Genomic DNA, 27,734 nt, shown 5'->3' with positions numbered 1-27,734 from the left:
ATGGTGAATACTGAGGCCGAGCACAAGGTGGTGGTGAGCTGGATCCGCTTCAGCAAGAACCACCTGTGTTCAGACTTGCACCATCACCTCTCAAAGCAGGTAATGCAGTGAGGTTTAGGGTTAGGTGAGGTTTGTGAGGGGTCTCCCGTCAAGTGTTGGGGCGTGGTATTTTTCTGCTCTGGATTGAAGCCTGGGATATTGTTAGATTGGGTGTGTGAATCAGGAAAAGAAGATGTTTTGGTTATTTTGGTTTGTAAATGTTAGTCGTAGACTTAGTGTTATGGTTCATGGTGGGTTTCTTAGAAGGGTTTTGTGGGTGTTGATTTTGGGGGCTGTGTAAAAGCTTGGGTTAGTGTATATTTGGTGTGTGAATTAGGAAAAGGATATGTTTTGCTTAAGTGTTTCTGTAAAGGAAGTATTAGGCATAGTTAGAGAAAAAGTTTGTATTGATTTTGTCACCATTCTTCTTTGTGCAGTTTTATTCTTTTAGGGTAATCTTAGGGAGAAACTGACCTGCTAAAATTCATACCCTATAAATGGCATAGCTGGGATATAATTATTGAATAATAAACTCATACTCACACACATGCGACAGAGCTACAATATGAACCCAGATCTGTCCGATTTCTAAACTGCGTTCAGTCATACTGGGCTGCTTCCAGGATTCTAAAAATGGTACCAGCAGCCAGGCCAGGGAGCCTTTCTGGAACCCAGCTGGATGGCATCATCTGCCTGTATAAGAAATACACAAAGGATGGAAAAAGAAAAAAATAATGTTATGCTGTTTAATCAAACTGGGGAGAAACAGATTCCTTCTCCTCTGATCCTATAGAGGCCCAACAGAAGCAGTTATGGTTTATAGAAAAAAACCCAGGCAATATACATTTTTTTTTTTTTTTTGGTGGTACTGGGGTTCCTGGAAGCCCTTCTACCTCTGGGCTACACTCCCAGACCTATTTTTACATTTTTATTTGGAAACAGGGTCTCCTAAGCCAGCGTGCGCGGCTGGCTTCGAACCTGCGCGATTCTCCTGTCTCTGCCTCCCAAGCGCGGGGATTACAAGCGTGCGCCACCACGCCCGGCGCAATATACATATTTACTTTTTTGTGTGTGTGTGTGTGGTACTGGGGTTCCTGGAAACCTTTCTACCTCCTGGCTATGCTCCCAGACCTTTTTTTTTTTTTTTAAGCAGGGTCTCTTAAAGCCAGGGCAGCTGGCTTTGAACCTGCGCGATCCTCCTGTCTCTGCCTTCCAAGCGCAGGGATTACAAGCGTGCACCACCACGCCTGGCAGCAGTATACATATTTAGATTTAGCTAGGCTATGCTTGCTCCCTGCCTCATGATAGGGCCAATGGGGCTGCCCTCAGCCACCGTTTCTCATTATGAGGAAGTACAGGATACACAACATCAGTTATCAGCAAGTTGCTTTTATTTATTTTTTTTGTGGTTCTGGGGTTCCTGGAAGCCCTTCTACCTCAGAGCTACACTCCCAGACCTATTTTTATATATTTTCATTTTGGAAACAGGGTCTCCTAAGCCAGCGCGCGCGGCTGGCTTCGAACCTGCGCGATCCTCCTGTCTCTGCCTCCCAAGCGCGGGGATTACAAGCGTGCGCCACCACGCCTGGCGTTGCTTTTATTTTTATTTATTTATTTATTTATTTATTTATTTATTTATTTATTTATTTTGCAGGTCTGAGGATGGAACCCAAGGGCATTTGACCTCTGAGCTACACCCTCTGCCCTAGTTTTTATTCTTTATTTTGAAACTGGGTGTCACTGAGTTGCAGAGGGCCTCACTAAGTAGCTGGAGCCATCCATGAACCGCGACCTTCCGGTCTCAGCCTCCCGAATGCTGGGATTACAAGCGTGCGCCACCACACCCGGCTTGCTTTTAATTTCAAAGGGGATCTGTTTCAAAAACAATAAATGCTTTCTGGCATGATATAGAATAAACGAGTTATAATTTAAATCATACCTCTCTGTTCACTCACACATGACAGACAACATTTTGCCTCCATTAACTTTTTTGTTTTGTTTTGATACTGGGGATTGAACTTAGACGCATTCTACTTCCAAGTTATACTGCCAGCCTGATCGTATTTCTTATTTGGAAATAGAGTCTCACTAAGTTATAGAGCGCCCACTAAGTTGCTGAGGATCGAACTTGGAATCCTCCTGTCTCAGCCCCCCAAGTACTGCGATTATAGGCGTGGGCTGTACCCACCGGCTGGTACCGGGCTTTTAACCACTGTTTGACATGTACCTGTTGAGTTGATAGAGAAGGTGAGCACCTCTGAAGTTTTGTGGGTGTTTCCCAGGATTTCTGACCCTGGTGGTTTTTCTGGTGGTGATGTCGGCGTTACCACATCAGGTAGACCATTCCCGTTGACTAGGAGGAGGGCTGGGCTGCGCGTGATGCCAGGGGCTGGTGGGAGGAGGGAGAACCTGGGTTCAGTTGGAGCAGCACTTTGTTTCTCCAGTTATTTCTAGCGCCTTCACTCTGTTTATTGAACACCTCTGTCCTTTGTGGGCTTGTCCCCGTGTTCTTTCCATAACAAGCTTTTCCTGGGTGTCTGCCTTCTCTTCTGCCTACATAGATTTGGGACACGAGTAGACTTTTAGTCACCTTCTGGTGATGGGTGATGGGTGTGTGATTTGCTCTGGCTGTGAAATTGTCCACAGTGAGCTAAACCATGTAGGATTTAGAACTTCCTCAATTTTAGATTGTAGTTTTGTAGTTCCCAAATTTCTACTGGATCTTTTTTTTTTTTTTTTTTTTGCAGGTCTGGGGATGGAACCCAGGGGCATTCGACCTCCGAACTACACCCCCTGCCCTAGTTTTTATTCTTTATTTTGAAACTGGGTCTCACTGAGTTGCAGAGGGCCTCACTGAGTAGCTGAGGCTGTCCGCGAACTGTGATCCTCCAGGTTTCAGCCTCCCGAATGCTGGGATTACAAGCATGCGCCACCACGCCCGGCTCTACTGGATCTTGACAAAATAATTATTTTACATATGTTTAATAACCAGGAAAGGCTATGAGCCCTGACTGATGATAACTTACTCTTGATTTTTATTTTTCAGGAAGGATGCAAACTCTGCACTGCTCAGTAACTATGAAGTAAGTGGCTTGGAAGTGATTATTGTATTTTCCTTTGCGATAGTTTGTAAAGATTGTTAAGTTAGTTTTGGTTAGAAATAACAACTCATTTGGATTTTCCACTTTTATGTTATTTTTGTGGTACTGGGGATGGAACCCAGGGGCTTTCTACTCTGAGCTATACCTCCAGACCTATTTTTATTCCTTATTTTGAAATAGGGTTTCACTGAGTTGCAAAGGACCTCACTGTAGCTGAGGCTGTCCTCCAAACGCAATCCTCCTGTCTCAGCCTCCTAAATGCTGGAAGTGTGCGCATTAGTAATCCCAGCATTAGTAATTGCAAAAAAAAATACATAAGCCAGGCGTGGTGGTGCAAGCTTGTAATCCCAACATTTGGGAGGCTGAGACCAGAGGATCGCGGTTCAAGGACAGCCTCAGTTACTTAGTGTGGCCCTCTGCAACTCAGTGAGACCCGGTTTCAAAATAAAGAATAAGCCGGGCATGGTGGTGCATGCTTGTAATCCCTGCGCTTGGGAGGCTGAGACAGGAGGATTGCACAGGTTCGTAGCCAGCCTCAGCTACTTAGTGAGGCTCTCAGCAACTTAGTGAGACCCTGTTTCCAAATAAAAAGTATAAAAAATAGGTCTGGGAGTATAGCCCGGAGGTAGAAAGCCTCTGGGTTCCACCCCAGTACCACCAAAAAAAAAAAAAAAAAAAGAATAAAAAAATTTAGGGCAGGGGGTGTAGCTCGGAGGTCCATCCCCAGACCCACAAAAAAAAAGATTTACATTGTAGGCCGAACACTTTATTTATTGATTGATTGATTGATTGCAGGTCTGGGGATGGAACCCAGGGGCATTCGACCTCCGAGCTACACCCCTGCCCTGTTTTTTATTCTTTATTTTGAAACAGGGTCTCACTAAGTTGCAGAGGGCCACACTAAGTAGCTGAGGCTGTCCACGAACTGCAATCCTCCGGTCTCAGCCTCCCGAATGCTGGGATTACAAGTGTGTGCCACCACGCCTGGCTAGTGAGAACACTTTTTTTTTTAAAAAAAATTTATTTTAGCCAGGTGTGGTGGCACATGCTTGTAATCTCCGCGCTTGGGAGGCTGAGACAGGAGGATTGCACAGGTTCGAAGCCAGCCTCAGCTACTTAGTGAGGCTCTCAGCAACTTAGTGAGACCCTGTTTCCAAATAAAGTATAAAATAGGTCTGGGAGTATAGCCCGGAGGTAGAAAAGTCCCTGGGTTCCACCCCTAGTACCACCAAAAAATAAAAATAAATAAAAATAAGGGAAGTTTTTTTTTTTCAAATACTGAATATGGTTTTGGGATTAGAGATTAGTAATATAGTATATAGGATTAGAAACATGGAAATATTTTAAGTAAACTAATGAATTTGGATTAACTGGCTTAGATAAAAGTGAATGTAAAAGATATCACTTGCTTTTGTGACTCATTTACCCTAAACAGAGTTGGGAGACAAGTTTATGGGAAGAAAGGAGATCGTCTACTTTTCCTAATTTTCCTTCAAAACCATTGACCTGGGAACAGATACATTCCTCAGATTTGCTCATAAAAATCTCTGTGTGTCTCTTCCTAGGTGTTCCAGTTACTAACTGATCTGAAGGAGCAGCGTAAAGAAAGTGGGAAGAATAAGCACAGCTCTGGGCAACAGAACTTGAACACGATCACCTATGAAGTAAGCCTGTGCCCCTGGGCCTCCGGCACTGCCGCTGAGGGGAGTGCTTGTTCTGACCTAAATCAAGATGGCCTTTACTGTGGCTGCTTATAAACGTGGGGGAGTCTGGCCAAAGGCAAGGGTTCCTCAACTACAGCCGTGGTTATGAGGGATAGTATAAGACTGCTCTCGCTTCTAAGCCTGATTGCAAGTTTGGGGATCCCCCACCTGATCAGGTTTGGTAATTCCCTAAAATGATTCAGAAAACTCAAGCTGGGCATGGTGATGTATGTTTGTAATTCTAGTACTTGGGAGGCTGAGATGGAGAATGAAGATTCGAAGCCAGCCTCAGCAACTTAGTGAGGCCCTCTGCAACTTACTGAGACCTTGTTTCAAAATAAAGAATAAAAGCCAGGCCTGATGACACATGCTTATAATCCCAGCATTGGGGAGGCTGAGACAGGAGGATCATGGGTTCAAGGACAGCCTCAGCTACTTAGTGATGCCCTTTGCAACTCAGTGAGACCCTGTTTTAAAATAAAGAATAAAAAATAGGGCTGAGGGTGTATCTCGAAGGTAGAAGGCCCCTGGCTTCCATCCCCAGTACTGCAAAAAAAAAAAAAAAAAAAAAAAAAAGGATAAAATAGGACTTGGGGTGTAGTCCAAAGGTAGAATGCCCTGGGTTTAATCCCCAGTACCACAAAATAAAACAAAAAATCCTCTACTATCTATTATATTTATAGTTAATGATATATACAGTATATATACAGTGAAAGGACACAAATCAAAATTAGCCAACAGTTTGGAGATGTAGCTCAGTGGCGGGGCTTGGTTAGCATGTTCTGATTCAGCTGGGAGAAGAGGGTCCTGGCATGAGCCTGTAATCCCAGTTACTTGCGGAGCTGAAGTAATAGGATCCCAAACCGGAGACCTAGTCCTTTTAACAAGAGCTCATCTCAAACACACACACACACACACACACACACACACACACACACACACACACACACACACACACGGATGGGCTGAGGATGTAGCTCAGTGGTAAAGTGCTATTGAGTTCAATCTCCAGTACTAGTTGGGGGGAAATTTTTACATTGTCTTCCCCCATGGAATCAGACATGTGACTCTTCTGAAATCAGTGTGTGACAATGTGCATGGATAATTGCCAACCAGGGAAGCTCAGGTGAGCCTGCATGTCCTGAGTTGGTGCAGGTAGCCACCTCCTCCCCTAAAGCCTAGAGAAGGGGTCAGACCCCACCCTAAGTCCATGGAGACTATCCGGCATGGACTAAGGCCTAGGTGTATCACATTCCAAGGGCCTGGGGATCGCTGTCCAGAAGCCTAGGACAAAGGCCAGAACTACTCTTTGGGCAAGGCCAATTTTTTTTTTTTTTTTTTTTGGTACTAAGGATGGAACCCAGAGGCATTCTACCTCCGAGCTATACCCCCAGTCCTATTTTTTAGTCTTTATTTTGAAACGGTGTCTCACTGAGTTGCAAAGGGCTTCACTAAGTACCTGAGGCTGTCGGTGAACTGCAATCTTCCTGTCTCAGCTTCCCAAATGCTGGGATTACAAGCATGTGCTATCATGCCCGGCTGGCCTTAATTACACAAAAAGCAGTAGTTTGTATTGTAGAAAACTTAGAAAGTACCAAAAATATAAAGAAGAAAGCAAAATAATTCTTAATTATATCTGATGGACATTTTATTGTTCTCTCAATATTATAAAAGAAAGTTTCTTTCTATTCTCAATTCTAGTTTTTGCCTCTGTTGAGGATTTATGTTTTGTTTTTGTGGTACTGAGGATTGAAACCAGGGGCATTCTACCTCTGAGTTATACCCCCAACCCTATTCTATATTTTATTTGGAAACAGGGTCTCCTTAGGTAGCAGAGAGCTTCACTAAGTAGCAGAGGCTGTTCTCAAACATGCTATTCTCCTGTCTAGCCTCCCAGCTTCTGGGATTACAAGCATGTGCACCCATGGTTGGCTGAGGATTTGGTTTTAATTGCCTTTAGTTTTTCAAAGATATTATTATACCTTAATCTAGTTATAATCTTTATCAGGGAAAATAAAGGTTTAGCACTCCCATTATTGTTTCTTCCCTTCCAGTTTTGCTTATCTAATCATGTGATTAAAACTGACATTCTTAGCTGGGCCTGGTAGCTCACACTTGTAATCTCAGCAATCATTACATCTGGATTGGTCTGTAAGCAGAATATGGTGGTACCAAGGGGGCTGAGGGGTAGGAGTTAAGGTTTTAAAATACTTTCAAGAGCCAGGCATGGTGGCGCATGCTTGTAATCCCCACGCTTGGGAGGCTGAAACAGGAAGATCACAGGGGTTCGAAGGCAGCCTCAGCTATTTAGTGAGGCTCTCAGCAACTTCAGTGAGACCTTATTTCCAAGTAAAATATTAAAAAAATAGGTCTGGGAGTATAGCCCAGAAGTAGAAAGCCCCTGGGTTCCACTCCCAGTACCACCACCACCAAAAAAAAAAAAAAAAAAAATACTTTCAAGAATGTGCTTGGAGAGCCGAGCTTGTAATCCCAGCATTTGGGAGTCTGAGACTGGAGGATCGCGGTTCACGGACAGCCTCAGCTACTTAGTGAGGCCCTTAGCAACTCAGTGAGACCCTGTTTCAAAATAAAGAATAAAAAATTGAGCAGGGGGTGTAGCTCGGAGGTCAAATGCCTCTGGGTTCTATCCCCAGATCCGTAAAAAAAAAAGAATGTGTTTGGGAAGCCGGGCGTGGTGGCTCATGCTTGTAATCCCAGTGCTTGGGAGGTTGAGACAGGAGGATTGCAGTTCAAAGCCAGCCTCGGCTACTTAGTGAGGCTCTCAGCAACTTAGTGAGACCCTAAGTGAGTTTCCAAATAAAGTATAAAATAGGTCTGGGAGTATAGCCCGGAGGTAGAAAAGCCCCTGGGTTCTACCCCCAGTACCACACACACACACACACACACACACACACACACACACAAAAATGGTGGTGCACACTTGTAATTCCAGCATTTGGGAGGCAGAGACAGGATCACAGTTTGGGGACAGCCTCAGCTACTTAGCGAGGCTCTTCACAACTCAGTGAGACCCTGTTTCAAAAAATAAAAAGCCGCTATGCGTGGTGGTGCACGCTTGTAATCCCCGTGCTTGGGAAGCAGAGACAGGAGGATCGCGCAGGTTCGAAGCTAGCCCCGCGTGCTGGCTTAGGAGACCCTGTTTCCAAATAAAAATAGGTCTGGGAGTGTATCCCAGAGGTAGAAGGGCTTCCAGGAACCCCAGTACCACCAAAAAAAAATAAAATAAAATAAAATAAAATAAAAATGAAAAACCTAAAAAAATAATAGTGCTGGGGAAGCTCATAGGTAGAATGTCCCTGGGTTCCATCCCCAGTACCACAAAAAATAAAATAAAATAAAATATAAAAATAAAAAACCTAAAAAAATAATAGTGCTGGGGAAGCTCATAGGTAGAATGTCCCTGGGTTCCATCCCCAGTACCACAAAAAAAAAAAAAAAAAAAAAAAAAAAAAAAATATATATATATATATATATATATATATATATATATATATATATATATGCATGCTTGGCCCTTAGCTTGCTAACTGATTAACCTCCCCATCTCTACTCCCCTCTATCTTCTAAGCCTTGTAATTAAATTTTTGACATTTTAGAATTGTTGTTTTATCACCTATAAAGCCCTAGAGAATAAAAATTGAACCAAAGACCTTTATATTCAGATGTATGTATTCTCAAGTATAAAGAAATTGCAGACCATTTAATACCATAACTCTCCTGCGGCACCGTGTATTAAAAGCAAGAACTTGAGGAAGAATAGTGACTGCAAATTTTACTAAGTATATAAAATAAGTATACTTGGTATGTAGGTCCTTTGTAGTATGAAATTTGATTACAAAATTAACTGCCAACATTTTTTTTCTTTGAAAGACACAAACTATATATAATAAAGAAGATGAAGAAATAACAGAATGACAGTTTTTTTCCTTGCAGTACTGGGGGTGGAACCCAGGGGCATTCTACCTCTGAGCTACACCCCCAGCGTAATTTTTATTCTTTATTTTGAAACAGAGTCTCACTGAGTTGCAAAGGGCCTCACTGAGCAGCTGAGGCTGTCCAGGAACCAAGATCCTCCTGTCTCAGACTCCCAAATGCTGGGATTACAAGCTCGGCTCTCCAAGCACATTCTTGAAAGTATTTTTTTTTTTTTTTTTTTGGTGGTGGTGGTACTGGGAGTGGAACCCAGGGGCTTTCTACTTCTGGGCTATACTCCCAGACCTATTTTTTTAATATTTTACTTGGAAATAAGGTCTCACTGAAGTTGCTGAGAGCCTCACTAAATAGCTGAGGCTGCCTTCGAACCTCTGTGATCTTCCTGTTTCAGCCTCCCAAGCGTGGGGATTACAAGCATGCGCCACCATGCCTGGCTCTTGAAAGTATTTTAAAACCTTAACTCCTACCCCTCAGCCCCCTTGGTACCACCACATTCTGCTTACAGACCAATCCAGATGTAATGATTGCTTTTTCTTATGGACTTGCTTCGTGTCCCAGAGTTTCCCTACTTTGCATAATCCTGCCCCTCCAGCCAGGCATGTTGGTGCATACCTATCAATCCCAGTACTTGGGAGGCTGAGACAGGAGGATCTCGGGTTCACGAACAGCCTCAGCTAGTAGTATGACTCATTAGGTAGTGAGACCGTTTCAAAATAAGAAAATTGGGTTGGGGTTGTAGCCTGGAGATACAATGTCCCTGGATTAAATCCCCAGTACAAAAAATAGTAATGATAACCCTGCCCCTCTTATTTATTGTGAGTGTAATATCAATATAAACAACTTAGGTCAGTCCTTTCCAAAATTTTCGTTATAAACAATGCTCTTAGGTCTTCCAGTACAGCTCAGTGGCGGAGCCCATGCTTGGCATGCATGGGGCTGTGGGGTCAATCTCTAGGCCTCTCCACCGAAATAATAAGCCCTCTTAGCTTTGACCTGCACACATATTTATGACTTCTAATAGTTTTCCTGCTGGCAGTTGCAGAAACTTGTTCTAAGACCTGGTGATTTTGTTGGCTAGCATCTGGAGCAGCTCAATAAAACCTTTTATTTCAGAGATTTCTTGGTCTCAACAATTTTGGTTTAATATAGGTATTATGTGGTCCGTTAATAACTTGTTATGGAGGAGTCTGAGACCAATGTAAATTTTACACTTTTGAGAGACTTTTAAAGTTACTGTTTAATTTTCAAGTTTTAAAATTCCTTCCAAATTATGTCTAAGTGGGGTTTCTGCTTTAAAAAAAAAACTTTACTTTGAAATAATTTTACTCTTAAAGAGGAATTGCCAAGCTGTATTAGCATTATTAGCATTTCCTATGGAGTCTTCCTCAGGTTTTTTCTGTTAACATCTTTTTTTTTTTTTTTTTTGCAGGTCAGGGGATGGATCCCAGGGGCATTCTGCCTCTAAGTTCCAGCCTCAACCCTATTTTATTTTCATTTTGAAAATGGGTCCTGCTAGGTTGATGAGTCTCACTAGTGGCAGAGGCTGTCCTCAACCCTGCAATCCTCTTGTCTCAGTCTCCCAAGTACTGGGGCTCCAGGCATGTGCCACCATGCTTGGCTTAAAACAAAATTATAGCCATTGCCTTCTCTTTTCCCCTTATTCATGTTTCTTTGACTTATGCTTGCCTTTTTGTTTTAGACATTAAAATACATATCGAAAACGCCATGCAGGCACCAGAGTCCTGAAATTGTCAGAGAGTTTCTTACAGCAATGAAAAGCCACAAGTTGACCAAGTGAGTGAAGACTGTCTTCCTTCTTCGTCTTTGTCTTTTTATTATTTATTTATTTATTTATTTATTTATTTATTTATTTATTTATTTTGCAGTACTGGGGCTGGAATCCAGGGACATTCTACCTCCGAGCTACACCCCCAGCCCTATTTTAAAATTTTAAACAGGGTCTTGCTAGGTTAATGAGAGTCTTACTGTTTGTTATGGCTGTCCTGGAACCTGCAATCCTCCTGTCTCAACCTCTCTAGTACTATGATTATAGGTGCCTGCCACCATACCAGGCTGTGTATTTTTTTTTTTTTTTAATTTGAAACAGGGTTTCACTAAGTTGATGAAAATCTCACTACTTGCTGAGGATGTCCTCAAACCTGTGATCCTCCTGTTTAGCTTTCCAAAGACTGGGATTACAGGCGTGAGCCACCACACTTGGCTTTATGTATGTGGGTTTTTTAATTTGATTAAATTCATTATTTATTTGTTTATTTTTGCGATACTGGGTATGGAACCCAGGGGCATTGTACCTCTGAGCTACACCCCCAGCCCTATTTTTTAGTCTCTTTATTTTTGAAATAAGGTCTCACTGAGTTATGAAGGGCCTCACCAAGTAGCTGAGGCTGTCTGTGAACTGCGACCCTTTGGTCTCTACCTTCCAAATGCTGGGATTACAAGCATGTGCCACCATGCCTGGCTTTATGTGTTTTTGAGGTAATTATTTATTGGTACCAAAAGGCTTTTTTTTTTTTTTTTTTTTTTTTTGCAGTAGTAGGCATTGAACCCAGGAGCATTCTACCTCAGCTCTACATCCCCAGGCCTATTTTTATTATTTCTCTTTCTTTCTCCCTATCTATCTATCTATCTATCTATCTATCTATCTATCTATCTATCGTATTGGGAATGGAACCCAGGGGCATTCTACCTCCAAGCTGCATCCCCAGCCATATTTTATTTTTATTCTCTTACTTATTTTTTTCTGGTATTGGGAATGGAACCCAGGGGCATTCTACCTCTGAGCTACACCCCAGTCCTGTTTTTTAGTCTTTTTTATTTTTTGAAACAGGGTCTCACTGAGTTGCAAAGGGCTTCACTAAGCAACTGAGGCTGTCCACTAACTGCGATGTTCCTGTCTCAGCCTCCCAAATCCTGGGATTACAGATGTGCGCCACCACACTCAACTTGTTTTTTATTTTTGAAACAGGGTCTCACTAAGCTGCAGAGGGCTTCAGTAAGTAGCTGAGGCTGGCTGCTAACCTGTGATCCTCCTGTCTCAGCCACCAAAGTACTGGGATTACAAGTGTGTGTCCTCATACCTGCCTTTTTTTTTTTTTTTTTTTTTAACTGCTGTTGGGTTGTAAACCCAGAGCCTTGTGCATGCTAAGCAAGCACTCTACTACTGCACTGTGTCCCTAAACACATGCTTGCTATTTAAATTTTAAGGTAGATTCACTTAAAATATTGGGCTGGATCACATAACAGCTTTCCTTATTGGAAGCCAGTATAAACGCTACCAGGTGGAACCAGGGGAAAGTCCTGATTCCATCTCAGAATGACAGTAACTGTTCATTGAGCTGCTTTAGCTTGCAGTTAACCTTCTCACTTAATTTTCAATCCTATTGCAGTCTAATGGGCTGCTATAGACGCTATTGCAAATGAGAATGGACATTTGAATTCGTTAATTTAAGCTTATAGTTCAGTTTGCTTTTTCTGAGTATCTTTGCTTTTGATTTCTGACTAATAAGCCCTGTTATTCTGCCTGTTATGATTAAATCATGTGAACCCAGTTAAGCCAAGTAAAAATCTGTCACTCTTGAGATTTTTTCCCCTCCAAACATGTTTAATGGTGTAGGCCAACATTCAGGCATACTCCTAAGGACATAATTGATTTAAGTTACTAGATGAGTCTGAACACTTTTCAGTCATTGTAACCTTCATTATTGACAAAACAGGTTTGAAGCACATTGTATTTACAATGAAAAAGCAATAGCTGAACCCTTACTGGTGTTTTGGGTTTGTCTGCCTTAGGTATAACTCTTACGATTTGTATTTGTGGCATTTGAGGGTTGAAGTAGTCAGGATTGCCTGGCCAGCTGGGCATGATGATGTACACCTCTAATCCCAGCACTTGGGAGGCTGAGACAGGAGGATCGCACAGGTTCGAAGCCAGCCTCAGCTGAGTGAGGCTCTCAGCTACTTAGTGAGACCCTGTTTCCAAATAAAATATAAAATAGGTCTGGGAGTGTAGCCCGGAGGTAGAAAGCCCCTGGATTTCTTTAATTCCCAGTACCACCAAAAAAAAAAGAAAAAAAGAAAAAAAGGGCTGAGGGTGTGGCTCAGAGGTAGGATCCCCCAGATTTAATCCCCTGCACCCCCTACACACAAAATAGTCTTAAGTTCTGATGGAAATGTTTCTGTAGAATATAAAGAATAGAAATGGTGAGAAGAGTAAGTGTATACATTCTAGGTTTGGCTCTTTTATATACAGAGCTTCACTTAATCCTGACAACTACCTCAATGTTTTATAAATGAATAAACTGAGACTCACATAGTTAAATACACGCTCCAAATCAGACTAATAATATTAAGCTGTAAACTCAGTAGGGAAGTCTTTCAGTTTAAAACAGATTTTTAAATTTTATTTTTTATTTTTATTTTTGGTATTTGGGATTGAACCCAAAGGCATTCTACCTCCAAGTTATTTTATTTGGAAAATAAATTTTATTTATTTTCCCTATTTTATTTCTTATTTGGAAACAGGGTCTCACTGAGTTGTGGAGGGCCTAAGTTGTTGAGGCTGGCTTTGAACCTACGATCATCCTATCTCAGCCTCCCAAGTACTGGGATTACAAGTGTGCGCCACCACGCCTGGTTTAACTAAAAATTTTGAGTGGTTGCCGGGCGTGGTGGCGCACGCTTGTAATCCCCGTGCTTGGGAGGCAGAGACAGGAGGATCGCGCAGGTTCGAAGCCAGCCGCGCGCTGGCTTAGGAGACCCTGTTTCCAAATGAAAATGTAAAAATAGGTCTGGGAGTGTAGCCCGGAGGTAGAAGGGCTTCCAGGAACCCCAGTACCACCAAAAAAAAAAAAAATTTGAGTGGTTTTTCTGAGGAAGCAAATGTGTGTGTTAGGGTAATGAACCTTAGGATTCCCCAGTGGGCCCTTTGGATATCCTTGCTTGGGCATTGAGAAGGAAGTTTTTCTTCTGGAGGAGAATAGAGCTGGTCCTTCCAGAGGCCAGGCAAGGGAATTTCTGCTACTCCTATCTCAGCCTCCCGAGTATTGGGATAACCAGCATGTGTCACCACCGCCAGCTTGAGCTTGTTCTTTTAATTGCTGAGTGATACCTACTGTATGGTGTGCTGCAGTTTGTTTTTCATTTCCCATTTGAAAGACATTTGAGATGTTTCCAGTTTTTGGCAATTCTGAGTAAAGCAGATGCAGCGATCTTGTACAGTTGTTAAAGTTCGGATCTTTGATCCTCCCCCCAGGCTCATGGCATGGTCCCCAGCCTGTGATGAGGTGCTGGAACTGTAGGAGGTGGGGCCTAGTGGAGGAAGTTAGGGATGGGATGTGCCCATGAAGGGCTGTTGGGCCGGTCCCTCCCGCCCTCCCTCTTTGCTTCCCAGCCCTTGGGAGGTAAGCAGCTGTGCTCTGCCCTGTGCTCCCACCAGACATTCCTCCTCACCACAGCCCAAAGTGACACGGGGGAGACCTCTGAAAACATGAGCGGAATAAATCTTCCTCCTTATAAACTGATTTTCATAAGTCTTTTGTCACAACTGATTCTCTTTAAATTTTGTTTCCTTTCCCATTTCACCTACCCTTGCTTGCTTATTTTGTATTTTTTTCTAGAGATTTTTTCATTATAATCATTGGAAAGATTGGGCTTATTTCCTCTTCTCTAAGTCTCTTTTTTTCTGTCTTATGGGTTAAATCCATGGTCTTGACATTTTAGGCAAGTGCTCCACCACTAGGCCACATCCCTGGGCATTTTTATTTTTTTTTTAACTTTTATTATTTTGTGAAACAGGGTCTCACTAAATGCCCAGGCTGGCCTTAAACTTCTGCCTCACCCTTCTGAGTAGCTGGGGTTACAGGCTTGCCCTATATAATCCTTGGCTTATAATAGAAGTCTTAAGGGGTGTAGGGTCTCTGTGTGTGTGTGTGTGTGTGTGTGTGTGTGTGTGTGTGTGTGTGTGTGTGTGTGTTTAGGGATGGAACCCAGGGGCATTCTGCCTCCAAGCTACACCTCCTGTCCTATTTTTTATTCTTTACTTTGAAAGGGTCTTAACTGGGTTGCAAAGGGCCTCACTAAGTAGCTGAAGCTGAGTGTGAACCTCAACCTCCCAAGCGTGTCTTGCTAAGGGTTGATTTTTTTTTTTTTTTTTTTTTTTGGTGGTACTGGGGGTGGAACCCAGAGGCTTTTTATTCTATATCTGGGTTATACTCCCAGACCTATTTTATACTTTATTTGGAAGCAGGGTCTCACTAAGTTGCTGAGAGCCTCACTAAGTAGCTGAGGCTGGCTTCGAACCTGCGCGATCCTCCTGTCTCAGCCTCCCAAGGGCGGGGATTACAAGCGTGTGCCACCAAGACCGGCAGGGTTGATTTTTGTGGATCTAGGGATGGAACCCAGAGGCATTTGACCTCTGAGCTACATCCTCTGCTCTATTTTTTATTCTTTATTTTGAATCAGGGTCTCACTAAGTTGTGGAGGGCCTCACTGAGTAGCTGAGGCTGTCCGCGAACTGCCATCTTCCGGATTCAGCCTCCTGAATGCTGGGATTACAAGTGTGCGCCACCATGGCTGGCTCAGGGTTGAATTTTTAAAAGAACTCTTCTCAGCTGTTTGTCTGGACTAGTGTTTTTCTTCCTAATCACTGAATCTTTCTATTTCAAATATGGATGTGGCTACCATTCAAGAAACCTACAAATCAGAATTACTTTGCAAGCTGATTTACAATTGACTATAACCTACATAAAGTAGACTATAATTTTCAGAGGATTAATTTGTTTTCTTTTCCAGTTATGATCCTAAACTGAGGATTTAGAAAGTCCTTTTGACCTTTAACCTACCTTTTATTAAATAATTAGTCCTGTGATTACCAGTGCAAAAGCTGCAGACAGTGTTGTACAACAGCCGGTAGAGGGAGCTGGTAGGCTTCTTTCTTTGTGTTGGGCTCCTGGTTTGATTCCCGTTACCACAAAAACAAACAAGCAAACAAAAGCCCCCAAACACAGACCATCTGTGTTAGCTAATGCAGTTTAAGACTGAAATCATAAGAACTACTGAAGTGCCCTTTAATCCTTATACTCAAATGTCCTCAATCAAGTTTTTCCTCAACCATCCTCTTAGGAAGAACAGATCTAAGATAATAGTGTCTACTTGGTCCAGTTCTTTTAGTGTAAACTCAGGGGCTCTATTAATTTGCTTGTCCACTCTTAGAGTTATGGAGGGTGGGATGTGAACCATGTTTCACTGACATTCAGCAAAATGGTAGTACTGGAACTCAGTCACTTTGACACTATGTCCTGTATAACTTTTTCTGTAATGTATTACTTCCTTCCAAGAACATTTGGTTCTTTGATAATTTTACTTTTTGTTTGAGGCTTTTAGTTGTCACGGAGCTGTAACCAGGGTTGTAGTCTGGCTCTCATCCTGAAATCCCTACCCCTTAGATACATAGCAATCTCTGCTAGAAATAAAGAGAGGACTTTTCTTTATAGCGCTGCTTAGATTTTTCTTTTTCTTTTTTGCAGCACTGGGGATGGAATCCAGAGGCATTCTGCCTCTGAGCTATACCCCCAGCCCTATTTTTTATTCTTTATTTTGAAACAGGGTCTCACTGAGTTGCAGAGGGCCTCACTAAGTAGCTGAGGCTGTCCGCGAACCACAATCCTCCTGTCTCAGCCTCCAAATGCTGGGATTACAAGCGTGCGCCACCACGTCTATTTTAGATTTATAAACAATACTTTGTATACATCACTCTTGAGGTTTGAGCTGTATTTGGGACATGCACCTCTATAACCAGATGGATAAGTTGTCAGGTTCCCTGGTGTATAGATTCTGGTTACCTCATCTGCTTTGAAAGCATGGAGTCCTGCCTCATGACTCCTCTGATTCTCCACTGTCTCCTGTCAGCTTCTCCTGGAAGTCAGGGCTTCCATAGCGCTTTTTTTTTTTTCTTCTTTTTTTTCTTTTTTTCCCTAATGGTGCTAGGAATTGAACCTGGGGACATTTTATCTCTGAGCTACAATCCCAGCCTTATTATTTATTCTTTACTTTGAAGCAAGGTCTCACTAAGTTGCAGAGGGCCTCGCTAAGAAGCTGAGGCTGTCGGTGAACTGTGATTCTCCCGTCTCAGCCTACGAAGTATTGGGATTACAAGTGTGTGCCACCACGCCTGGCCCCAGAATCTTTTGAAATGTGGTATTGCCAGTCTCTCTAGGTTAATATGGCTCTGCTTTCCCTAAGGGCTCCCATCTAACCCAGCTGCAAATGCTACACAAAAAAACATGAAGCTATTTTCTGATCCCATGCCATACTTGCTTAGAAAATATTTCCTCACGTGTATCTGGCTGACTTTTCCTTTTCATGAAAACCATGTCAAGCCGTGCCCGGCTCCTTCCATCTCTGTAGCACAGAAAACCCTTCAGGCCCAGCGTCTTTGTGCAGGTCTCTGTGAATTCTCTCTTTTAGTCTAGGGGGAATGTTTGGGGATTATGAGGAGTAGAACTTGTCTACAGCTTCCTTAATAATGACTGCCATTTATGAAGAAGATATTGTGGGAGAAGCACCATTATGAGTACGTTCCATCTATTCGTACATTTCTGTTAGAATCGAGTGGCCACGAGCATGCACTTTGATGGCAGAGGCCCAGCTCTGCCTTTACTAGCTGTGTAGCTTGGAAAGGTTATTTACTGTCTTGGTGCCAGTCAGTCCTAGGGTTAAACTGTTTGTTACATGGAGACCGGCAGTAAACGCTAGCTGATGCCACTTTAAGATTTTCATCCCTTGCAAGTCCCTCATGATAGCAAGTCCTATGAACTTGCTATTTTACAATGATGAGGCGAGGCTTATCCCTAAGTGACTTGCCCTGCTTCTCCAAGTGCACGGCTCTGGGAATTGTGTCTTGTCCATGTTTTATTCCAGAAGGTCTTTAAACTCACGTTGAGAATGAGAGAGAAGCTTAGACATCGCCACCTGCACAGGGTGGTAACTGAAGGCATTCTCTTTCCTTTGAAGTCCTGTTGTCTTCTCAACCACTCCTTCAAAAATGAGCTGTTACGCGCTTACTTGGGAGGGGAGGTACCCTGATCATGAGGCTCATCCATTGCACTCCGGATGTGCCGACCCCTGCGGCTTCCCCAAATGTGGGGAACGTGGCTGCACAATTTGTGGTAGTGGGAGACTGCGTTCACGCTCGCCCCTTATTTAAAAAAAAATGAGCTGTTATTCCCTATGATAGATAATTGCTTTCTTTCGCTGTTACATAAATCTATCATTGTGAAAATTTCCATGTATTTGTCTTCATTCTCCGCCTGGCTTTTAAACTCTTAGAGGGCAGAAGAGTCTGCTCCTGTAAGGACTCTGTCCCTCTGTGGTGCTTGTTCTGATTACTGAGGTGGCGGTTGAGATCGGAGTGGCAGTGAATCTCAACCAGAATCCTCAGCTGTTTCTGAGCTAGAACAAACCAGTAAAGGTCACTTTATTCTTCTTTATATTGGGTTATGAAAACACTATTTCACATTTTCCAAGTAAAAGATACTGAGTCAAATCTTTTTTAGAACTGCGCCCTGCTGTGGTCCGCTTCTTGCCATTGTGCCCCTCCTCTTTCTTGGGCTCTGGTACACATTTGTGCCACTGACTAGGAGTCTCTGATGTATACATTCCTGCCCCCCCCCACCCCTTTATTTTAGTGCGGTACTTGAGGCTGAACCCAGAGGCAGTCTGCCTCCGAGCTACACCCCCAGCCACTTTTTTGTTTGTTTTGTTTGAAATAGGGCCTCACTAAGTTGCTGAAGCTGCCCTCAAACCCATGATCCTTCTTGTCTCAGCCTCCCACGTACCGAGATTACAGACATGCACCACAATACCCAGCTCCTTTCTTTCTCTTTTGATTTTTTCTTTTAATAGTTGAAGAAACGGAGGGCCAAGTTGCAGTGGTTCTCCCATTTGTTATCTGACAAAAGTGTTTTCAGCTTGGTTAAGACCCAAGGTCCCAAGGGCATGCGAGTTTTAAACGGTTTGTGCTTCATTCTTGCAGAGCTGAGAAGCTGCAGCTGCTGAACCACAGGCCCATGACCGCCGTGGAGATCCAGCTGGTGAGAGAGCGAGCCTGGGCTTGAGGGTATTTGCTGGGTCTGAGATGCAGGGCGGCTGGGAGGAGCAGCCGGGAACTGGGGTTATTCTGAGAGACTGCCCGGCTGCCCCATTTTGGAAGTGGAAGGGGACCTCCTCACCAATCTGGTTAGCATGGGCTTAGGCAAAAGAGAAAACCGGAGGAAATTTAACTTCTCCCATGGAATTTGGTAGCTCCTTGTCTCCTCCGATGTCCTAGGCCATTCTGGCTTCCCTGTGAGGGTTGTTGCCAACCAGATGTTACACAAACATGAATCCAGTGTGTGGCAGCATTCCTCTGCCTCCACGCCCACCTCAGCCCTGCTCTCCTGGTGAGCGGAGCCAGTGCTCTCGCCCACGTCCTCAGCCTTCCCCTCTCGGCCTGCTTTCCCGGCCTGCTCTCCCGAGCGAGCCAGCAGCCTGAGCCGTCCTCTCCTTCATCCCACACGCGCCTGTTGCTTCCCTCTTGTTCTTTCTTCTTGCCCTACTGCATGGCGTTAATTTCTCTCATCGTGTCTTAATCCTCCCCTTAGAGTTATCCTCGTGGCATCCTTCCTGCCTCCGATGAGGCCCCTCCAGTCTCATTTTGCCACTGTAGTCCTTCCTTCTTTCCGCCCTCATCCCCCCCCCCTTGTACCTAGGATTGAGCCCGAGGGGGATTCTACTTCAGACCTACACCCCCTGGCCTATTTTATCTTTTATTTTAAAACAGGGTTTCACTAAGTTGCCGAGGGCCATGCTGAGTTGCTGACTCTGGCCTCCAAACTTTGATCCTCCTGTCTCAGCCTCCCAAGTACTAGGATTACAGGCATGCACCACCATGCTTGGTAGATCATTTCCCTGCATAGAACTATGCAGTGGAGCCTCAAGCTCTTGCAAATTGCAGTCACAGCATAGGGCTTCAAAACTGGGGAAGAGCCAGAGCAGAAGGCCTGAGGTGGTTTAAGGAGAATGTGCAAATGGGTCTAGTGACCCACAACGAGTGGCTTCTCTACTGGCACACCGTACAGGTTATCTAACCACCAGTAAAAAGTAAAAAACTTTGGTCTAAAGAATTAATAAAATGAGCCGGGCATGGTGGCACACGCTTGTAATCCCAGCATTAGGGAGGCTGAGACAGGAGGATTGCGGTTCGTAGACAGCCTCAGCTACTTAGTGAGGCTCTTTGCAACTCAGTGAGACCCTGTTTCAAGATAAAGAATAAAAAATAGGGCTGGGGGTGTCCCTCAGAGGTAGAATGCCTGTGGGTTCCATCCCCAGTACCACACACAAAAAAAATTTATAAGTGTGGTACACGCTTATAATCCCAGTGCTTAGGAGGCTGAGACAGGAGGATCGCGCAGGTTCAAAGCCAGCCTTAGCTACTTCAGTGAGGCTCTCAGCAACTTAGTGAGACCCTGTTTCCAAATAAAATGTAAAAAAAAAAAAAAAAAAAAAAGGCTTGGGAGTATAGCCGGGAGGTAGGGGGAAAAGGCCCCTGGGTTCCAACCCCAGCACCATAAAAATAAAAAATAAAAAATAAAAAAAACTAAGGTTTTTGTCAAATTTCATTTAGAAAAGTGTGGAAGTAACCAGAAGTTAGAAGTCACCAGGTATGGAGGTGCACACTTGCAATCCCAGCATTCAGGAGGCTGAGACAGGAGGATCACAGTTTGCTGGCAGCCTCAGCTACTTAAGTGAGGCCCTCTGTAACTTAGTGAGACCCTGTTTCAAATAAAGAATAGAAAATAGGGTGGGGGTGTAGCTCAGAGGTCTAATGCCCCTGGGTTTTTTCCCCAGACCACCCCCCTTCAAAAAAATGTTAGAAGTTAGTTTTCCTTTAGAAAAGTATGAAAGAAGCCGGGTGTTGTTGCGCTCGCTTGTAATCCCAGCATTCAGGAGTCTGAGACCAGAGGATCGTAGTTCGTGGACAGCTCAGCTATTTAGACCCTGTTTCAAAACAAAGAATAAGAAATAGGACAGAGGGTGTAGCTTGGAGGTCAAATGCCCCTGGGTTCCATCCCCAGACCCACACACACACACAAAAAAAAAAGAAAAGTATGGAGAACCTGTAACCAGTACTTCAAAGGTTAGAGAGGAAGATTGCAGGTTTGAGACCAGCCTCAGCATCTCAATGAAACTCTCAGCAAGCTAGTGAGACCCTGTTTCAAAACAAAAAAATAAGAGCCGGGCGTGGTGGCGCATGCTTGCAATCCCAGCATTCAGGAGGCCAAGACAGGAGGATCACTGTTCGAGGCCAGCCTCAGCTGCTTAGGTCCTTTGCAACTCAGTGAGACCCTGTTTCAAATAAAATAGGGTTGGGGGTGTAGCTTGGAGGTAGACTGCCCCTCGGTTCAATCCCTAGCACTACCCACACAAAATGTATGGAGGAAAATACCTATGATATTTAGAATTTTTTTTTTTTTAAGGGTCTGGGGGTGGGACCCAGGGGCATTCGACCTCTGAGCTACACCTCCTGCTCTATTTTTTATTTTGAAACAGGGTCTCACTCTCACTAAGTTACGGAGGGCCTCACTAAGTAGCTGAGGCTGTCTGTGAACCACAATTCTCTGGTCTCAGCCTCCCAAATGCTGGGATTACAAGTGTGTGCCACCACGCCCGGCAGAATTTCTTCTTAACGGTTTTCTTCAAGGGTTATAGGTTATTTAATTTTTCACTAAAATTTTCATTGTCTTCCCAGAGTTTCTGTCCTTGAAAATGTACTGAAAATTGAATTAGAAAAATTCCTCCCATAAAAGGTGCCTTTCTGGAAGATCTTGCTTTTAGGCTAAACAGAGGTCCCTTTCTTTTATTATTTTCATTATTCTGATTCTTTAGACTGTTGGAGATTCAACTTACAGAAGAGGAAAAAAAAAAAAAAACAAACAAAACAGCAAGCAACTAATCCTGTCCCTCAGGGTTAAAGATCACATGCCATGTCTCCTCCAGCTTTAATCAGCAGCATATGTTATTCGTGGCATAATGACAGATGGGAGAAGAGCTGAGGAGGCTCACATGACCTCATCCGGAGTCTGTAGCGAGCTCTGTCATTAGTGGGTGAGATTAGCTGCTATTAAGGGTGCCTAGTGCACATCAGTCATGGCCCCAGGGGCTTTGTCTCTTTCACTCTCAACGTCCTCCCCGTAGTGTTGGAAGGAGACAGGTATTCTCTCCCTTTGAGCCCAGAGGACCAGTGGTGGCAGCTTTGAGTATCAAGCGGAACCTTTGTTATTCTAAGCCTGGTGGGTTCTCCAGAGAGAGAAGAGAGTTATGAGAGGGGCTTTACTAGGGGAATGGCTCATGCAGTTACAGAGGTTGAGAGGCCCCACAGCAGACCATCTCTCTGTAAGCCAGAGACCCTGGGATACCAGGAATGGGGCCCATTCCAATATCAAAGCCTCAGAGCCAGGGCCGCTGATGGTGTAACTCAGAGGCCAGAGGGCTGCTGGTGTGAGTGCTGCTGTCCAAGGATGGGGAAGAACGTCCCAGCTCCCTAGAGAGCACGGGGTGGGGAGCGGGTTCTCATCCTGACCCCAGACAAGTGGATAGTGCCTGCCCACGTTGAGGGTGGGCTTTCCCCACTCTGCCCACCAACACCATCAGTCTCCTACAAAATAGCCTCCCAGGCATACCCCAGAGCAGTATGAATACCCGTTCTCTAGGTATTCCTTAGTCCAGTTAAGTTGGCATGTAAAATTAACCGTCATACTTGGTGAGAAGAAAGGTAAGTGTGCTGCTCTCTCAGATGGTCTGTTCTCCCATCTGCACAGCAGGAGGCCTCCATAACAATCTGAAAAGCGGGGAGGCCTCCATAAAGACTCGTTTCCCAGAGTTGGACCACATGCATATGTGCGTTCGTATGTTAGTTATTAGGAATTGAACCCAGGGCCCTTCTATCTCTGAGCTATACCCTCAGCCCGATTTTATTTTTTATTTTTTGAAACAGGGTCTTGTATAGCCAGGTGTGGTGGTGCATGCTTGTAATCCCAGTACTTGGGGGCTGAAACAGAAGGATTTCCAGTTCAAGGCCAGCCTCAGCAACTTAATGAGACCCTGTTTCAAAATAAAAACTAGAATAGAGGTGGAGGTAGAACCCAGAGGTAGAATAACTCTGGGTCCAATTCCTAGTGCCACCCTCCCCCCCAAAAAAAAATAGAAAGAAAAAAAAAGGAGAGTTTCACCAAGCGTGGAAAGCACAAAGGACTTGAGATGGCCGTGGCCGCCTTACTAACCATAGTAACCACTTACTCTCCTGGGTTCAAAAGGCAGCTGCGGCCCTGGTATTGCTAGTGTTCAGTTGAGAGGGAGGTGTGTCCCGGAAGCTGAGGTTTCCCTTGTCCAGCTCTGCCTCAGCCATGGCTGTTAGGCTTCTTGCCCCTGACTGAGAGGGCTGTGGGGAACGAGGCCAGCGGCAGGACTTCCAGCGTGCCCTGTCTATATATTCACCTGGAACCATCTGAGAGCCGTCTGTCCTGCAGAGCACTACCATTGCTGCGCCTTAGCTGGCTGGTGATTATAAGAAGGCTTGGATTCTGTGGCTTAGAGAACACCATCACATGTTCTCAAGATAAGCATCACTTTCATTTTACCTTAGAGAAGGTTGAAGTTTAGAGAGGGTCAGTGAACTGTTGTGGTTCAAATAGGCAGAAGTGATTGTTGTTGCTACAGGTAACTGTTCCAAATGTTGGGGACCTGATTATTTGGGATTTCAGATTATTTCAGATTTTGGAATATTTGTGTATACATAATGAGGCATCTTGGGGATGGGACCCCCGTCTCAACACAGAATTTGCTTCCTACGATCTTTATATACCTAGACTGAAGACAGTTTTATGTAGTTCTTGGTGTGCCTGCATCTTGACTACAACCTGTCACAGGAAGTCAGGTAAAGAATTTTCCACTTGAGGTGTCATGTCAGCAATCAAAAAGTTTCAGATTTTAGGGCATTTCAGATTTCAGATTAGGAATGCTTAATTTGTATTAATTTTCAATCTTTTTTTGTGGGTATGTGGTACTAGGGATGGAACCCAAGGGCATTCTATCTCTGAACTGCACCACCGGCCCAGAGATATTCTTTGTATTTTGAAAGAAGGCCTCACTAAGTTGCTGAGGCTGTTCTCGAACCTGAGGTTCTTCTGTCTCAGCCTCCCAAGTACTGGGATTACAAATATTGTTACTATGCCTGGCTGATTTTCAGTCATTTTGAGGAAGGTAGTATATTAGGCTTGACAGCTTAGGATAAAGAATAGTCATTTTTGGAGTTCAGCCCAGTTTGGTAGCTCCTGGGATTAATATAGTCTTTATATATGATAAAATATATATTATTTTGAATTCCCCTTTATATTCTGGCCAACTTGAAACCTTTGGTGTCTGAAAATGTTGAGATGGTGCATTGAACTTTACTTAATTACGCACACCTCCTGCCTGCCTGCCCGCCTTCCTTCCTTCCTTTTTTATTTAATTTTTCTTTGTTTTGCAGTACTGGGAATTGAACCCAGGGGCATTTTACCCCTGAGCTACATCCCCAGCCCTATATGTTTTTTTATTTTGTAACAGTATCTTATTAACTTGTGGGGGACATCACTAAGTGGCTGAGGTTGGCTGCAAACCCACGATCCTCCTGTCTCAGTCTCCCAAAGTACTGGGATTACAAGTGTGCGCCACCATGCCTGGCTCCGGCCTTATTTCTTATTTGAACATAGGGTCTCACTAAATTGCTGACAGTCTTACTAAGTTGCTGAGGCTGCCTTCAACTGTCTCAGCTTCCCAAGTACTGGGATTACAGACATGCACCATCATACCAGGCTTTTATTTTTTATTTATTTTAAATATTTTTTCTTTTTTTTTTTTTTGTGGTACTAGGGATGGAATTCAGGGACATTCTACCTCCGAGCAACACCCCTGGTCCCATTTTTTTAGTCCTTTTTTTTTTTTTTTTTTTGTGATACTAGGGTTCCTGGAAACGCTTCTACCTCCGGGCTACACTCCCAGACCTGTTTTATATATATATTTTTTTATTTGGAAACAGGGTCTCTTAAGCCAGCGAAGCTGGCTTCGAACCTGCGTGATCCTCCGGTCTCTGCCTCCCAAGCTTGGGGATTACAAGTGTGCACCACCACACCCTGCTAGTCTTTTTATTTTTTATTTATTTTATTTTTTTATTTTTTTTTGGTGGTACTGGGGTTCCTGGAAGCCCTTCTACCTCTGGGCTACACTCCCAGACCTATTTTTATATTTTTATTTAGAAACAGGGTCTCCTAAGCCAGCGCGCACGGCTGGCTTCGAACCTGCGCGATCCTCCTGTCTCCGCCTCCCAAGCGCGGGGATTACAAGCGTGCGCCACCACGCCCGGCTAGTCTTTTTATTTTTTGAAACAGGGTCTCACTGAGTGGAGAAGGGCCTCACTAAGTAGCTGAGGCTGTCTGCGCATCAAGTCGTGATCCTCGGGTCTCCGCCTCCTGAATGCTGGGATTACAAGCGTGCACCACTGAGCCTGGCTTGTTTATTTTCATTTTAATTTTTTGTGTGTGGTACTGAGGATTGAACTCAGGGGATTCTACCTCTGAGTTATACCCCCAAGCCAATGTGTGTGTGTGTGTGTGTGTGTGTGTGTGTGTGTGTGTGTGTGTTCTTTGAAACAAGATCTCACTAGGTTGATTTGCATCTCACTGGTTGTTGAGACTGTCCTTGAACCTGTTATGCTCCTGTCTTAGCCTCCCAAAACTGGGATCACAAGCGTGCACCACCATGCCTGGCTGCCCTTTTTATTTTGAAACAAGGTCTCACTAAATTGCTGAGGCTGGCCTTAAACCTGTTATACTTGTGTCTCAATCTACTAAGCCCTGGGATTGCAAGTATGCACCACCATGCCTGGTTGTGGATTGTTTCTTGATCTAGAAAGAAGTTGCATTTTACTGAGTCATTGGCGCTTTAGAAAATGGTCATTGGCCGGGCGTGGTGGCACACGCTTGTAATCCCCACGCTTGGGAGGCTGAGACAGGAGGATCGCGCAGGTTCGAAGCCAGCCGCGCTGGCTTAAGAGACCCTGTTTCCAAATAAAATATAAAATAGGTCTGAGAGTGTAGCCCGAAGGTAGAGGGTTTCCATCCCCAGTACCACCCAGAAAGAAAGAAACAAAGAAAGAGGTCATTGTATTTCACAGCACCATGGGAAGTAGCCCTAGTGCTTTATTTAGATTATTCCCCACCTGAGTACCAAAGGTTATGCTCAGTGTGGGAGAATTTGGCTTAGTTAAATGGGGAAACCAGTGTCTTGTAGGAGTTTGTGGTGTGCTCTTAGACATGTCTGGTGACTCTTAACGTTTATACTGTCATGTGTACAAGGAGGCAGTCCAACTGAGGTTTATTTCAGAACTGCAAGCCTAGCCTCATGTCTTGTTTTACTTAAACCTGCCAGGATTTTTTTCTGGAACTCCTGGTTCCAGTTGTCAGATTTCAGAGCGGGCTGTGGGCAGTGACAGAGGACTCTTTAGCCACCTTTAGCTGAAGAAGGTGTTTGTGACAGGTGGTTCATCCCAAAGGGAACAGGGCCTTTGGGGACATTTAAGACCCGAATCACAACGCACAGCATGTTAGATGGTGGCTGTGGACATGGGCAGGCCTGGCTCCCAGTTCTGCCCCCTGCTAGGGTTGTTGTGAGGGTTGAAAGATCATAGTGGTTGTAAAGTACAAGGTCCAGCGCCAGGCACATGGGAGGTCCCCTGCGGCGCTCTCCTGAGTGGGGGTGATAGAGTTAGAAGAAAGGTATAAACCGTGTGGCAGATAGTAGGCAGTCAGCAAATGAGCTGTGGGTAGTTTGCTGTTACAGGTGTGACATGTATGAAATACAAAGGTGTGGAGTGCTGCTTCACTCCTCAGAGGTGAATTTCTTTGCATAGAAAACATGTTCACATCAGGATGTGGATGGTATAAAATGGTTAGGGTCTTCTTTAAAGACAAATTCTGCCCTGCAGCTCGGTTTCTTTCAGCCTGGGTTTGAGCCGGCTCCACCACACTGTGGGGCTGATGAAGGGGCCTGAGGGTGGCTCAGGAGGCCGGGCTGTGCGGGGACCACATGCCCAGGAGCGGGCCTGGGTGGTGCAGCTCACTGTAACCTGGGGCTTTCTTGCTGGTGCAGATGGTGGAGGAGAGTGAAGAGCGGCTCACGGAGGAGCAGATTGAAGCTCTTCTCCACACTGTCACGAGCATCCTGCCCGCGGGGCCGGAGGCCGAGCAGAAGAAGAGCGCCAGCAGTGACGTGGTGATGGACGAAGAGGACCCAGCGTAGAACACGCTGGCCCCGGCGGTTCACACAGCTCCCTGTGGCCATTTCCTGGACATTCAGAGGACTGCTTGTTTTATTTTACTCTGTATCCCAACAAGCCTGATTTCAGGGTCAGTTGGGAAAAGTCACAAAAATGAACTGGTAAGCAGCATTAGAGCCTCAGGGAGAACAGCACTGGTGAAGGCAGGCTGAGGTGGTCAGGGCAGAGAGCAGAAGAAACGGACAGTGCCTGGGCCCTTGGTGGCTGAAACACTTCCTGTGTGGCCTTTGCCACAGTCGAGGGAGGTCCGTGTACACAGATGGTCAAATCCTCATGTTGCCTTTCATGCGCGATGCTTTAACGAATTTCATCTGCTTCTCCGGGAACTTCCCAAGTAGGAACTCCGAGCACTGCTGGGACCAGAGCTGGACTGTGGGAATCTAGTTAGATGTCTGAAAATAGCTGCTCTCCATAAAATGAGCCATGGCACTTGGCTCACCGTGCAGAAATTTCCTCAACAGCAGAGATAAGCAAAGAATGGGTCTTTGCCAACCTTTCCTGAGATCTAAA

At 44.4% G+C, this 27,734-nt stretch overlaps 1 protein-coding gene across 1 annotated transcript; it reads left to right on the top strand.

Moving 5' to 3' along the window:
- CRCP (CGRP receptor component) lies at positions 1-27,187 on the top strand (the record flags this gene model as incomplete). Its single annotated transcript, XM_080703882.1, has 7 exons — positions 1-99; positions 2,282-2,286; positions 3,086-3,122; positions 4,706-4,804; positions 10,497-10,591; positions 18,849-18,906; positions 27,038-27,187. The coding sequence occupies 7 exons, from the start codon at positions 1-3 to the stop codon at positions 27,185-27,187; spliced, it is 543 nt and encodes a 180-aa protein (XP_080560008.1).
- Between the last annotated feature and the right edge of the window lie 547 nt (positions 27,188-27,734).

The sequence above is a fragment of the Muscardinus avellanarius genome (assembly GCF_963383645.1).
Source record: "Muscardinus avellanarius genome assembly, chromosome: 10".
NCBI classification, from domain to species: Eukaryota; Metazoa; Chordata; class Mammalia; order Rodentia; family Gliridae; genus Muscardinus; species Muscardinus avellanarius.
Note: the sequence above shows the minus strand (reverse complement) of the source record. Positions and strands in the feature narration are given on the sequence as shown.